The following is a 15,029-nucleotide window of genomic DNA, read 5'->3' as shown; positions in this document are numbered from 1 at the left end:
TTGACTGCAAGCGAGAAAATATGAATTCTAGTTCTGGCTCTGCTAATAAAATTATCCACCATTTATTGAGTCCTTACTACATTCCAGAACCTTACAGATCCTTTCACTGGGGGCTGGTCACCTGGGTACCCTCTGCCTAGCACATAGCAAAATTCCAGACTCTTAGGAGAAAAGCAAGCATTGAGCATAAGCCACATTGTTTATACAAACAATTTTGGTATAGGGAGCCATCCTTATCAGTTAGAGAATGGTGAGAGCCCTCCTGAAATCTAAGTTCTCAGAAGCCAGACAAGGGCCAGTCTTGCAAGCAGCCCTCTCTAAGGATAGCAGTCAGGGCTGCTATGTTAACTCTGCTATACAAAGCCAAATAAGTACGAAGGGGCCAAGATGCTTCCTTAACATATGCTGAAGATTAGTTAAATCCACACAGCAGGGAAGGCAAACATGTAGCACATACAAAACGATTGTCCATTTTGAGGTCTTGGAAGAAACATCACCAATCCATCATGGCACCAATCCTGAGTCCAGATGCAGCCTCAGAGTCCTTCTTAATACAGCACCCAAGGCCAGCCTGTCAAGACTGACACACAAGTTGAAATATATCTGCCATCCATGTGAGAGGGCAAAAAACAAAGCTAATAGGAATCTGCTATCAGTAGACATTTCTGTCTCTAAACATTACCTTTTAATAATCACTGCATTTATGTTTCATTTGTTTAAGTGAGAACAACCCCTGTATAAAGCACTATCACATCAAAGAAACAAATGACAACCCCAAGCGATATTACGTGGCTGAAAAGTACGTGTTTGATTCCATCCCTCTCCTCGTCAATTATCACCAACACAATGGAGGAGGTGAGTTCTAAGGGACAAGGCCAGAGGGGGACCCTCACAGGGGAACTTGGAGAAAAGTGACAAACACCCAGCTGGGTTTCTTCATCTCAGACAAACTGACCATAAATAATAACTATACAAATAGAAAAGGATGCCAAATATTTGATTATATTACATATTCTTCATTAGCAAATTCTGCTGCTGGCATCATGAGATTTCACCACCTGCCCACCTGTGACGTTATACCTCTTCTCAGGGAAGATGTAATATCAGTGATTGGGCTTTGGAATTTGTTTTCCAGAATAAAAATAACTTTTGCATTGGATTATATTTTTTCCTGGTGATTTGACTTGGATGGTTGCTATGGTAAAACTCTAATGACTGCCTTTCACCTTGTAATCAACACAGGCCTAGTCACTAGACTCCGGTATCCAGTTAGTTCCTGGAGGCAGAAAGCCCCGGTCACGGCAGGGCTGAGATATGGTAAGCAGTGCATTTGGGAATGTTATTCATTTGCACTAACTCACATCCCTAGAGGTCTGGGGTAAATTCTGAATGGACTTCCCCAGACGTTAAATGATCATTAAACAGGTACACTGTATATCTGGAGATGGTGTGCACAAAGGAACATTTACAATGTGTGTAAGATTACATCTATATGTATGCACGTTTATCTAGGTCAAATCAATGTCTATTGGTTTTAGATGACAGTTCATCAATGAAGTGTTTACTGAGCACCTACTTTGTACAGAGCACTCTGCTAAATGCTATTAGAAAAAAATATTAGGAACCAGTGCTATAGTACTGTGTTCTTGCATATTTTCTAGAACTTCTGTATCATCTAGTTTGTTAGGTATGGGTCCATTGCAAGTGCTGTAAGCTAGCAGCATTCAGAAATGTCTGTCTGCATAGCACTGTGTTAAATTTTTTTGAATGCTTTTAGGCAGGGCATGCACCTCTAGGGCCATAGGCCCTACTATTCCTTCTTGTCCTATGGAACCGTTTCACCCACTTGTGATTTTCTGCCTGCATCCCCTGGTCCAAACTGTCCTGGTCGAGGAGAAGGCTGGTGTACCTTTCATTTTATATCTTCTAGATTGGTGGTTCTCAAGCTTCACTGTGCATCAGAGTTACATAGGATGCTTAAGAAAAGTGTTGACTTCCAGCCCCGACCCAACATTTACCAAAACACAGTCCCAGACAGTGGGGTCCTGGGGTTGCCTTTTCAACAAGTGCCCTAGGTGATTTTGACACAGGGGTTAAAGGGTGATACTTTGAGAAACAGTGTGTGGGCTCTCCATCCCTAACCAGCACCATATCTGCACACAGTAGGTGCTCGGTACTGTTTTCTGTTGAGTCTGTGCCTCAAAGAGATAGAAACTGAACTGTTTATAGTACTAGACCAAGCATCAGGAAAGGTTAATGCCCCTCAGCCTCCTTATAAAAATAAGATAATTCTAATGCCTGTGGAATCCGAATGTGCCCATGCTGGATGGAAGCCCAGACAGTATTTTATGAACCCACTCATTTTTGCCAGTGTGAAAATTGAGACTTGGATCCCTTTTATTCTTTTTTTGAGCATTTATTCAAAGCCTACCTATGTGCGAGACTGTGTGCTGGCTTGCACCTCTGTACCAGTCCTCTTGGAATCCACCACCTTACCCCTAACCCCTGCTAAGGCCTAGCAAGTGCTATGTACATAATGGATGCCCTTGATGGATGAATGAATGAATGAATGACCAGTTCAAATAAAACTTGCTCTATGTGAAAAATGACAATAAAAATTTTTCAATCAGGTATAGGAAATGGTTGGGGCCTTAGAACCCTGTCATTGACTTTCTTTAATATCTCAACTAATGCCATCCTCCTTTCTCTTTCCATGTAATCGTCCCCATGCACATTTTTCATGGCTTTCAATACATATTCTATGTTATTATTTGGGAAAAAAGATACTTTTATCTATCTATAGTTCTAAGTATACAGGCTTATACCATTTGCCATCTTTGAGTTATATTAACAATAGGCTAACATTCTGTATAGGGCTATATAGTCTCCTGGGAGTCCTATACTTCATATCTACTGCTTGCCAACTCTGGAAAACTCTTTCTCTTCCAGGGAAATGGGTGATTGATCCCTCAGAGCTCACTTTTGTGCAGGAGATTGGCAGCGGGCAGTTTGGGTTGGTGCATCTTGGCTACTGGCTCAACAGGGACAAGGTGGCCATCAAAACCATTCAGGAAGGAGCTATGTCAGAAGAGGACTTTGTCGAGGAGGCTGAAGTCATGATGTGAGTAGCCAAGACAAGAGTATGCAGAGATACCTTGGGAAGGATGTTCTGTGCTATGTTCTTTGAATACCATTCTGATGCCATCTTGTTCCACCTCCCTGCTCAAGTCCAGCAATGGCTTCCCATGGTATGGAGAATAACTCCAAGCTCCTCACTGTGGTCTAAAAGGCCCACCATGGTCTGGCCCTGCCAGATCCCCAATCTCATCTCCTGCCCATCTTTCCTCTGGTTCCATGACATGCCAACCACACTGGCCTTCGTTCATTCTCGCGTACACCAGCTGAGTCCCTGCATTCTTCAGGTCTCAGCTCAATAAGACATTTTTGTTTGGGGGAAGGAGTGTATTTTTGGGAGACTAAACTTAGACCATCTCACCCCTTGCCATTTTTCTCCAGGAAACTCTCTCACCCCAAGCTGGTCCAGCTCTATGGAGTGTGCCTGGAGCAAGCCCCCATCTGCCTGGTGTTTGAGTTCATGGAACACGGCTGCCTGTCAGATTACCTGCGCAGCCAGCGGGGGCTCTTTGCTGCCGAGACCTTGCTGGGCATGTGCCTGGACGTGTGTGAGGGCATGGCCTACCTGGAAGAGGCGTGTGTCATCCACAGAGACCTGGTAAGAGGGCGTAGGGCAAACCCCTACAGGACCAGGGTGAAGGCACATGTCCACTGAAATTAGAGCTATGAAGACTGGGAATGCATGAATCAATAACAAGGCATAAGCCCTCTTCCTTCCCCTCTCAACTTCTTCCTTCCTCCACCCACTGTGGGATGTCCTCATGGGACTCAGATCTGGGCTCTATTTCCAGCCCCACCTCTGACTTTCACCCTCTGAGTTGGAGTTTACATTCTTTCTAAATAAAGCTAACAGCCTCTCCTTTTTAACCTCTCTGTGCCTCCTTTTCCTCTTGGTAAAATGAAAGAAATTGACAAGCACATGTTTCTCAAAATGTTATCCAAGATCTACCAGGATCACATTGGGGTGATCCTAGAACCATCCTCAGAATTTCTGGGGGTTGAGGTTTGGGAATATTCATTTTAACATGTCCCCCCATGGGATTTGCAGGCACATTAAAATTTGAGACTCATGGGTCTTTTCTTGGTAAGGTCTCTTCCAATCGAATTAGGGACCATGTACCATCCCTACTGAGGAATAGTTTTAAGAGAATTAGCAGCTTCAACACATTCTTATTTTAGTCAAATGGGTAACAGCTTCTTCATCCCTGAGGTTAACATCAGGTTGCACTGGAGTTTACAGCTGGTTACACAACACCATGGATTTTTCTTCTGATTAGGATCCCAGGAATGAAGATGAAAGACCAGATTTACTCATCCTGATAAAGGATTTTAACACACAACTTTCCATCAGGCACTAGTGAAGCTTAACTAGCATTTGTGAACCTCCTTACTGCTTCTGCACAGCAGCACATGGAAAAGCAAAGGACTGTGATTATAGGAGACTCCTTAATTACTGATTACTCACCAAGTTTTCCTTTCCCTTTCATTTGCCTGTCTCTGCTCCAGGCTGCCCGGAATTGTCTGGTTGGAGAAAACCAAGTCATCAAGGTGTCCGACTTTGGGATGACAAGGTAATACGGACCTGTGGTGCCGGCAAAGTCTCAGGAATGGGATGCAGGCCACCAGGACACTCAGACGATCTCTCTCCACTCTCTCCCCAGGTTCGTCCTTGATGACCAGTACACCAGTTCCTCAGGCACCAAATTCCCGGTGAAGTGGGCGTCCCCGGAAGTCTTCTCTTTCAGTCGCTATAGCAGCAAGTCGGATGTGTGGTCATTTGGTAAGTGTCATTCTGGCCCCACTCGCACATGACCTGGGACTGTGGGCCAACTGTTTTATTTGTCAAATTCAGGCAGCCTTACTTGCCCCGAACACTGGATGGTGAGGGCGGCGTCCCACTGAGAGTCTGTACAAACAGCTCTGAAAGGAATGAAGGGGCCCTCATTATTGCATCTATTCTTGGACATTTTTGAAATAGGGGCAAAAATAAAAGCGAAAACAGGATGTTGGTGATAGCTGCTGTGACATCAAAAGGTAGAGTCAGGAGACTAGCACATGAGCCCTTGAGAGCAAGGATCATGTTTTTTCCAACATTATATTTATTCTCACATTTATTCCCACATTTAACTCTCAATAAAGTATTTTACCCGTTCATTCAACAACGATTTATTGAGCATCTACTACATGCTAGGAGCTAATTTAGGTGCTCACAAAGCACTGGTACATAGGATAGAAAAGGCTCCTATTCTCTTGGAGCCAAGTTGTAAGGGGAGATAGTAACAATCATGCAAACAAGCTAACAAATATGTGTATAAGATAAAGTCAGGTAGCGGTAAGTGCTATGAATAAAACAAAAGAGTAATGGGAAAGAGAGTAACTGGAAGGGAGGGAGGGTCTGTTTTAAATAGCAGGGTCCAGGAAGGCCTCTCTGAGGAGGTGACTGTTGAGCAGAGAGCTGAATGATGAGACGAAGCTGTCTCCATTTGAAGGTCCAGGGAACAGTGTCTCTAACAAAGGAAGCGGCAAGTGCCAAAGCTTGGTGTGTCCAAAGAAAAGAGGTACTGACTTAGTGGGAGAACAGTAGGCAATGAAATCGGCAGGCCATGGTAAGGAATTAGAATTTCTTATAAGTGCAAATGGGCAAGAATGAAAAGACAAAATGAATGATGCCGGTGTGGCAAGAAGTACTAAATATTCTTGCTGGATGTGTCATGTCTTTCTAAGCCATAGTTTTTGCATATTAATGTATACAGAAAACTATACTGGACAACCTCTTTGACTTGGATTGTAAGAAGGATTCTACTTCGGACAGGAATAGTTTGGAGTTTGATGTTGTCATTGTATGTGAAGGGAAAGTTTGCCAAATATATTGACTAGTAGTAGAAACCAGGGAGAAGATGACTAATTAAATCTCTTACGAGGAGAACTAAGTAATCTTCTCCAGCATTTTAGAATATCCATTTCCAACAACCAAGTGATTTTTGATTTTGAGTCCTTCTGAATTGTTCCTTAAAGTAGTTACCCTGTTCAACAGGCCTAACTATGACTTTGTTAGTCAAATTTAAGGTACAGAATGAACTTAGAAGAAAACAAACTGCGCTTGAGCAACCTCACATTCTCTTTTCCCCAGTGCATATAACTAGGAAGGGTATGGCTGATGTGTGGCCACTCTCTATCGGTACGGCGGGTCATGCTGCACCAAGCCAGGTGTCCCATAAAGAGATGTTTGCAGCCAGGGCCACTTTGTCGCATTCACCTGCTGACTCGGAATGGGGTTTATTCTGCCACAGGTTGTCAGCCTAGGACTTTGCTGCTGCATCTTATAATTAGAGGGTTGAGCTAAAGTCCATCCCTTCCTAGGATATGTCATCTGAAGTGTCTAAAGATGAGATTGACCGATGGAAGCAGAATAGAGGGGTGAGAAAACTGGGGTGGCAAACCTGAGAAACAGAAACCTGGATGGAGGAGAGCTTTTGCCTGCCTCAAGGCCATTGGGCTTTGTCACGCATTTTGAGGTTTTTCCCCTAATTAACTGCACTATTTTTTAAAACATCTTTATTGGCGTATAATTGCTTTACATTGTTGTGTTAGTTGCTGCTGTATAACAAAGTGAATCAGCTATAGGTATACATATATCCCCATATCCCCTCCCTCTTGCGTCTCCCTCCCACCCTCCCTATCCCACCCCTCTAGGTGGTCACAAAGCATGAGCTGATCTCCCCGTGCTGTGCAGCTGCTTCCCACTATCTGTTTTACATCTGGTAGTGTTTATATGTCAATGCCATTCTCTCACTTCGTCTCAGCTTCCCCTTCCCCATGACCTCAAGTCCATTCCCTACGTCTGCGTCTTTATTCCTGTTTTGCCCCTAGGTTCTTCAGAGCCTTTTTTTTTTTTTTTTTTTTTAGATTCCATATGTATGAACTGCACTATTTTAAACAAGTCAACTAACCTCTTTGGGCCTTACTCAGTTCCTCAATGCATCACAAGGTTTGCATGAAAGCAATTGTTTTCCAGCCAGCTTTCCCCCATTTTCCAAAGAAATCTCACCAGAAATCCTGGCATCTTGGGGTACTAATTGGTCTTATTTACTGAATTTCCAAAACTCCTGAGGCATTTCTGAGGATCCCTTAGAAATTCTAATCCAGTTGTCTGGGCTAGGGCCCAGGATCTGCCATTGGAACAAATTTCTGAGTTGATTTTTCAAAACTTCAGATGTTTTAGGGATCATACTTTGGAAAACTCTGCCCTCAGGATCTCTGGACTATGCTTTGAAAACCACTGGATTAGGTGATCTGCAAGCTCTGTTCCCACTCTGACAACCTATGAATAGATGAGTACATAATAAAGCTGGGTGTGACATTTCTACTGAGGGCAAAAAAGGAAAAGGGATTAAATCGGAGGTCAAAAATGGACAACCTAAAGATTTTTGCTTGGTTAACACAGTATTTCTTTTAAATCAAATTGAGTTTATATTTTAAAACTCCCAATTTATGACTTATCTTTAAAAAATCAGAAAATGTGGCAATTCAGAGCCCTCATTCCCATGTGCCCTATGCCGGCTGGAGCTAAATCACAGCTGCCCCTTTGGGGACAGAATTTTTGACCTCCAGTTTTTCACAGTCCTCCCTAGTCCCTATTATGCAGACCTCATCCACTCCATTCATCTATATCATGTGTAGACATTTGAGTTTACACTGCCTGCAACTTTTAGTAGTAGCATTTGAGTTAGATATAACAAAGGGCTGAGCTTGAACATTCTTCACCACTAGAAAGGTAGGGAAATCGCTCTTTAGAAATAGCACAGGCCTAATAAGCCTCAGGTGGCTTTTGATATTGTACTTTCTGGAGGTAGGGACTTGAATCTTAATGTCAAGGAGTCTGTGATTTCTAGAGGTAAGTTGGTTTGTTCACTATTTAGGAACTTTATCACTAGCTGTTTCGATTCGCCATTTCTCATAGGTGTGCTGATGTGGGAAGTCTTCAGTGAAGGCAAAATCCCGTATGAAAACCGAAGCAACTCAGAAGTGGTGGAAGACATCACCACTGGATTTCGGTTATACAAGCCTCGACTGGCCTCCTCACATATCTACCAGATCATGAATCATTGCTGGAAAGAGGTCAGTAAAGGAAGTGGTTCCCCCCCCATTATAATCTGCAATTGCAGGGTCTGCCCCCATCCCTGAAGAAAGGAACCCTCTCAGAGGATGAGGCAGTAGGGATGACAAAATAGATTAGCAAGAAAGTGACGTTGAGCATCTATTAACTAAAGGAGTTACTCATCCCTAGAAGAGCTGGCAGGGACCTTAAATGTTATTTGATTTGTAATATAATGTCACAAGCCATCAATATACTGTCAGAAAGGAAGAGTGGGGAAGGCCTATGTCAATTTTTTTGAGAAAAAAAGCACCTGTAACATCATAAAACCATTAAATATACATGAAGTTAGTTCTATAAACTGGTAAACAGAAGTTCACTGGTGCTGTGAAATTATTAAAATGACTGAATTAAAATTCATTTTATTCATACAACAATTCAGAATGGGAGCCAATTACTCTGCACCCTCCCAGAAATCTCAGTTATCCTTGGGTGGCAGGCTATGCCTTAAGCCACATCAGCATGAGTGTTAGATGTCCTTGGGTGAGTTAGCAAATTTTAAATTTCAACCACAGTTGAAAGTTGCTGAATAGAGAATTAACACAAATTCGGATCATGGAAGGGTAACAGGGGGGATTTAAAAAGTTTAGGATACTTGGGTTTTATCTCAGTTTTATCATTTCTTAATCATTAATCATGGGCCATTCTCTGAACCTCCTTTTTCTTACTGTAAGATAATTAAATAATGTTTGCTCTGTAAGTTCATAGAGCTTTTGTCATCAGAAACAAAGAAATAAACCATAAAGACATAAAGAAGGGTACAAAACAAATCTAGTCCACTTCTCAAGGATTAAATACTATAACAATTATGATAGCTGACATTTAGTACTGTTTTCTTTTTTAAATTTTTATTAATTTTTAAAATTTTTGTTTAGAAGTTTTAGGTTTATAGAAAATTTGAGCAAACAGTGCAGAGAGTTCTCCCCTATAAATAACATTTTGCATTAGTGTGGTACATTTGTTACAATTATTCTACCACCACTGATACATTATTATTAGCTAAATTCCATGTTTTACATTAAGGTTCACTGCTTTTTTTGTACAGTTCTCTGAGTTTTGACAAATGTATATCATGTATCTACCATTATAGTATCATACAGAATAGTGTCACTGCCTTTAAATGCACTGTGCTTCACCTATTTATCCCTTCCCCTCTTCTTCCCAAATCCCTGGAAACCACTGATCTTTTTATTGTTCAAGTTCTGCCTTTGCCAGAATGTCACATAGTTGAATCATACAGTATGTAGACTTTTCAGATTGGCTTCTTCCATTTAGAACTATGCATTTAAGATTCATCCATGTCTTTTCATGGCTTGAAAGCTCACTTCTTTTTACCACTGAATAATATTTCCATTGTATGGATATACCATAGTTTGTTTATCCATTCACCTACTGAAGGACATCTTGGTGGCTTCCAGTTTTGGGCAGTTATGAATAAAGCTGCTAGACACATTTGTGTGCAAGTTTTTAGATGGACATAGATTTGTAGCTCAATTGGGTAAATATCTAGCGGTGTGATTCCTGGATCATATGAAATGAATAGTTTCATAACACTATCATACGAAAATGTTTAGCCTTGTAAGAAACTGCCAGACTGTCTTCCAAAATGGCTACCATTTTCACATTCCCACCAGCAATGAGAGTTCCTGTTGCTCCACATCCTCACCAGCATTTGGCGTTGTCAGTGCTTTGATTTTAGCCATCTTAATAAGAATATAGTAGTATCTCATTGTTATTTTAATTTGCAAATCCCTAACATATGATGTTGAGCATCTTTTCATATGTGTATTTTCCATTTGTATACCTTTTTAAATGAGGTAACTGCTTAGATCTTTGCCCATTTTTTAATAGGGTTATTTGCTTTCTTGCTTTTGAGTTTTAAGAGGTCTTTGCATATTTTCGATATAAGTCCTTTATCAGATATGTGTTTTAAAAACATTTTCTCCCAGCCTATGGCTTATCTTTTCATTCACTTAACAGTGCCTTTTACAGAGTAGAAGTCTTTTACAGAGCAGAAGTTGTTAATTTTAACAAAGTTCAACATCAATTTTTTTTCTTTTATGAATCGTGCTTTTTGTGTTGTATCTAAAAACTCATTGCCAAACTCAAGGTCACCCAGATTTTCTCCTATGTTATCTTCTAGATGTCTTATAAGTTTTGCATTTTACATTTAGTTCTATGATCCATTTTGAGTTAGTTTTTGTGAAGATTGTCAGGTCTGTGTCTAGAGTCATTGTATTGCATGTGGATGTCCAATTGCTCTAGAACCGTTTGTTGAAAAGACTACCCTTGCTCCATTGAATTGCCTTTGCTCCTCTGTCAAAGATTTGACTACATTTGTGTGGGTCTACTTCTGGGATCCCAACTCTATTCCATTGACCTATTTGTCTATTCTTTCACCAATACCATGCTCTCTTGATTACTATAGCTTTATAGTAAGTCTTGAAGTCAGGAAGTATCAGTCCTCCAAACTTGTTCTTCTTCAGTATTGTGTTGGCTATTCTGAGTCTTTGGCCTTTCCATATGGAGTTTAGAGTTGGTTTGTCAGTATCTACAAAATAACTTGCTGGGATTCTTGTGATTGTGTTGAATCCATACATCAAGTTGAAAAGAAATGACATCTTAACAATAGCAAGTCTTCCTAACCATGAACATGGAATATTTCTCGATATATTTAGCTCTCCTTTGATTTCTATCTTTAGAATTTTATATTTTTCCTAAAATAGACCCTGTACATATTTTATGAGATTTATACCTAAATATTTTCTTTTTTAGTCTTACTGAGTGCTTATTTTATGTTGCATTTTTATATACAATTTTATTTAATTCTCACAACAATCTTATGAGATTGATAGTATTATTATCCCCATTTTACAGATGACAAAACTGAGGTTCAAAAAGGTTAAGTAACCTGTTCAAAGGTCACACAGCTAATGAGTAGAAAAGCTGTGATTCAAAAGCAGGCCATATGATTCCAAAATACCTGCTGTTAACAACTAAGACATAATGGCCTCAAATACAATATATATAGAAGCATATTTAAAACTCAGCAGAGGGGATTGCTGTTTAACTCTGGTTTGCTTTGGAATTAGCTATGACACACAAGTACAAGGAAATCACAGAGTTCTTTTCTTCCCTCTCTAGAAACCAGAAGACCGGCCACCTTTCTCCAGACTCTTGAGTCAACTGGCTGAAATTGCAGAATCGGGACTTTAAAAGAGACTCAGTGCCAGGCCATGGGCTGCAGATCCTGAGTGGGGCAAGGAGGTCTTCCCACCACAGAGCATTAAAAGCTGCCACCATCCCAGGACTCCTCAGAGGCAACTGGCCTGTGGCGCCAGTCCCTAAGCTGCCACGGAGGCAGCGGCCTGATAGAGGCGGGCACCAGGCCACAGGCAGGAGGCTCAGCCACTGAACTGGGAGCAGGGCCAGAGCAGTCTGTACCCTTCCTCCAGCCTCTTATCTTGTGTGGAGCGCAAACCTCAGTCGACAGCTTTCAAGCAACATTTCTTGCACTTCTTAGAGAAAGGGAGAGATGGGGCAGGACCTTGGATTATTACCCTTATTGTTATTTTAAACATGGACCTGAAGTCCTTGACCCTTCATGGTCAAGGGATTTTTTATTCGACCTGACAACACAGAATCCCAGGATATGGGGCAAGATGAACAAGGAGCATGACTCTTTTTCAAGAACTAGTGAGTTAATTAAAGTCACAAAGAGTAAGCTCTGCCTCTGTGATGCTGTCAACCACAGCTTCCTGCCTTAGATGATGGAACAGCTGCTCACATTAGAGGCCGGATATTCTGAGAAGCAGCTTTATGAGGTTTTACTCATAGAGTACACTGCCACCTCTCTCCTTGAAGGGAGCATAATGGACTGGGGTGAACAATTCTGATCTCACCGCTGGAGTATTGGGTATCTGGTGTCTGGGCAGAAAGAGGGCATCAGATGGTGGAAACACCTGGTACAGGGAAAGGCCTTAGGTTGTAACCACTTGGATGCTCGTCTTTACTACCAAGCCAAGCAAGTGACTCTGAGTCCCCTTCCGTGCCGAATGCTTCCACAGGCATCCTGGGAGGAAATCATGGCTTCCGTAAACACTGACTTACTGAGACCTCCAGGAATCAGTCCCCTCTCTGCATTCTTTTATCCTCATCAACAGAGTGCAGACTTGTGCTGGGGAGTGTGGCCTGGCAGAGAAACTGAAGCTGGTTTAGGCCCTAGAGATTTGCAACTTTAAGGTTGAGACTTCCAAGTCTCCCCAGATTCTAAGAGAGGAGTAAGAGGTCTGTTCTTGTTCAAGCCATCTGGATGGAAACTGACAGGCACCGAGTGGGGGGCTACCAAGATGCGCAAGGATGCCTACTGTTGATTGAGCACTTGAATATGCAAAATAAATATGTACTGAGCTACAAGCCTTAACTGCAGAATCTCAGTTCACCCTGAGTTCACACCAGTGCAGTGAGATATTATTATTATTCCCATTTTACAGATAATGGAACTTAGGCTTTGAAAAGCTTGGACACCGGCCTGAGGTGACAGAGCTAGGAAGAATACAGCCCACCTCTGTCTGACTGCAATGCACAGTTTCTCTATTTTTATTCAACACTGCCTTCTACTGAGGGTGAAAGGGATTGCTGAGGAGGTAAGTACAGTAGAGGGGAAAGTCCTAGAGAGCCAATAAAGAAGCCAACACAGCACCATCAGCAAGTAAAGCTGCTCCTGCATAGACCAGGGTGGCTGGCGGTGTAGCCCTCCAACTTGGAATAGGATCTTTTTTTCCTCATCTGTATCCTCACCTTCATCAGAGTTAATGACGTTGGAGTTACTAAAGGAGTAATTAGCCCTTTGATTCACTCAACCCACCAGAGTCATATTGCATGAGGCAATTTGTAGATGAGCTTCAAAGCAGCTTTAAAAGATTCTCCTGCAGAAGTATAAATACTTCCTTGAATTATCACTTCAGCTTTGAGCCGGCTGCGGTCTTCTTGGACACTTTCTGGGGAAGGGTATTCCTTGATGTAAGAGAGATTTAATTTTCATACAGCGTTTAGGGAAAACTCTTTTTGGATGGTGTTGAAATCAGCTCTTTCTAAAAAATCATGTGATATTTTGACCGGCTGAAGATGCAGATGTACAACTTTCAAGTATAATTATTGCAAAACTGGTAGCTTCAAAAAAAAAACTATCATTTAGAAGATGATATTTCTCAACTTATCCAAAATCATCCCTGTTTACTTTTTTGGCATTTTGTACATTCTTTTTTGGAACCTTTAATTAGAGATGATTTCGGGAACACCCAGCCTAGAAGGAAAACATCAGAATTGACTGATTTCTGTGGTATGGTTTAGAAAAATTCTCCCTTACATGGTATTATCTTGTTCAAGCTCAGAATCATTGAGGCTTTAACTTAACATGTGTCAGGAGGTTACCTCTCAGTGTCCTGCAAAATAGACTTCTGCCTGTTTGGTTTTTGGCTTTTTTTTTTTCCTTCTCACATTTTGAAAACGGTGCCATGTGCTCACAGGGAATTCCCCTATGCAAAGTTTTAGTTCTAGATGCATTTTGTAGATTTTGCATTGTGCCCTTTTGAGACTATGTATTTATATTTGGATAGATTGAATATTTATTAGTGTACAGCGATTGCTAATGTTCACAATTAAAATGTTACAAATATCTCTTATGCTTTGTAAATCACACCAAGTTAAAGGTTGGGTCTAGCAAATAAAGCTGTGCATTTTAGTAAATAGGGTATGTATAGCCTGGGTCCATACTTATCCCAATGTCAGACAACCAAAAGTTTTCCATAAATAATAATGGTTACATAGTTTCACATTCCACAGACAAATAAAGACTATACATCCTTCAACATTGTTTCACCAAGTAAATATCAAATGCTTCCTGTGATCTCTGATATGCTGCACTGAGTGCTGCAGAAACAAAGATGAAAAAGACACAGTCTTTACTTTTAAGAAACTCCAGGTATGGTTGGGAAGGCAGACAAATAAACAAGTAAAATTATAATACAGCAATTAGAGCAACAACAGAAATAAGGTCAAAGTAGAGAAGAGCTGAGAAAAAGTGATGGAATCTATTGGGCAAAGTGTGACATCAGTGGAAACTTCTTAGAAACCTGCTACTGAAAGTGTGGTCCCCGGACCAGCAACAGCAGCATTACTAGCTTGTGAGAAATGCAAATTCTCTCTCCACCCTGAGATCCACTGAATGAGAATCTACATTTTAACAAGATCTACAGGTGATCATCTGCACATTAAAGTTTGGGAAGCACTGTCACAGAAGATATCATCTCTGACTCAGTTTTGAAGATGAATTATGCTTTTTTTAGGCAAGCCAATGGGCAGAAATACTTTCCAGGTAGAGGGATAGAGGAAACAAAACATATTGAGAAGCTATTATCAGTTTACCATTGCTGGGGCAAAGGGTGTGTGTGTGTGTGTGTGTGTGTGTGTGTGTGTGTGTGTGTGTGTGTGTGTGTGTGTGTAGACAAGGACTTAGATTTTAAAACACAAAAAATGTTGGAACTCTAGTTGTAGAGAGGAAAAATGTCATTGAACAAGGAGAGAAGGTCAAATTTGTGTTTAAAAATATATTCTGGCAGCAGTGTGGAGAGTGGATTTGAGAGAGGGAAAGCTGGTGAAAGAGAAACCAATCTGGAGATGATTTCTGACTTGCTCCTAGTACCAAATTATTGTTCATACTCATTCTGTCATCTGCTAT

At 41.2% G+C, this 15,029-nt stretch overlaps 1 protein-coding gene across 2 annotated transcripts in view; it reads left to right on the top strand.

The window, feature by feature from the left end:
• The window catches only part of ITK (IL2 inducible T cell kinase), a 66,284-nt gene extending 52,249 nt beyond the window's left edge, over positions 1–14,035 (top strand). The window contains exons 10-17 of one of the 2 annotated variants that reach the window (XM_032627796.1): positions 722–855; positions 1,243–1,317; positions 2,950–3,121; positions 3,517–3,733; positions 4,642–4,706; positions 4,797–4,915; positions 8,096–8,253; positions 11,435–14,035. In XM_032627796.1, the coding sequence (XP_032483687.1) occupies positions 722–855; positions 1,243–1,317; positions 2,950–3,121; positions 3,517–3,733; positions 4,642–4,706; positions 4,797–4,915; positions 8,096–8,253; positions 11,435–11,506 (1,012 nt within the window). In that variant the 3' untranslated portion in view covers positions 11,507–14,035. The remainder of the gene's footprint in view (positions 1–721; positions 856–1,242; positions 1,318–2,949; positions 3,122–3,516; positions 3,734–4,641; positions 4,707–4,796; positions 4,916–8,095; positions 8,254–11,434) is intronic. The other variant, XM_032627795.1, reaches the window with a different exon arrangement.
• The last annotated feature ends 994 nt before the right edge of the window (positions 14,036–15,029 follow it).

This window comes from Phocoena sinus, chromosome 3 (assembly GCF_008692025.1).
Source record: "Phocoena sinus isolate mPhoSin1 chromosome 3, mPhoSin1.pri, whole genome shotgun sequence".
NCBI classification, from domain to species: Eukaryota; Metazoa; Chordata; class Mammalia; order Artiodactyla; family Phocoenidae; genus Phocoena; species Phocoena sinus.
This window is presented reverse-complemented; position numbering and strand designations above follow the sequence as displayed.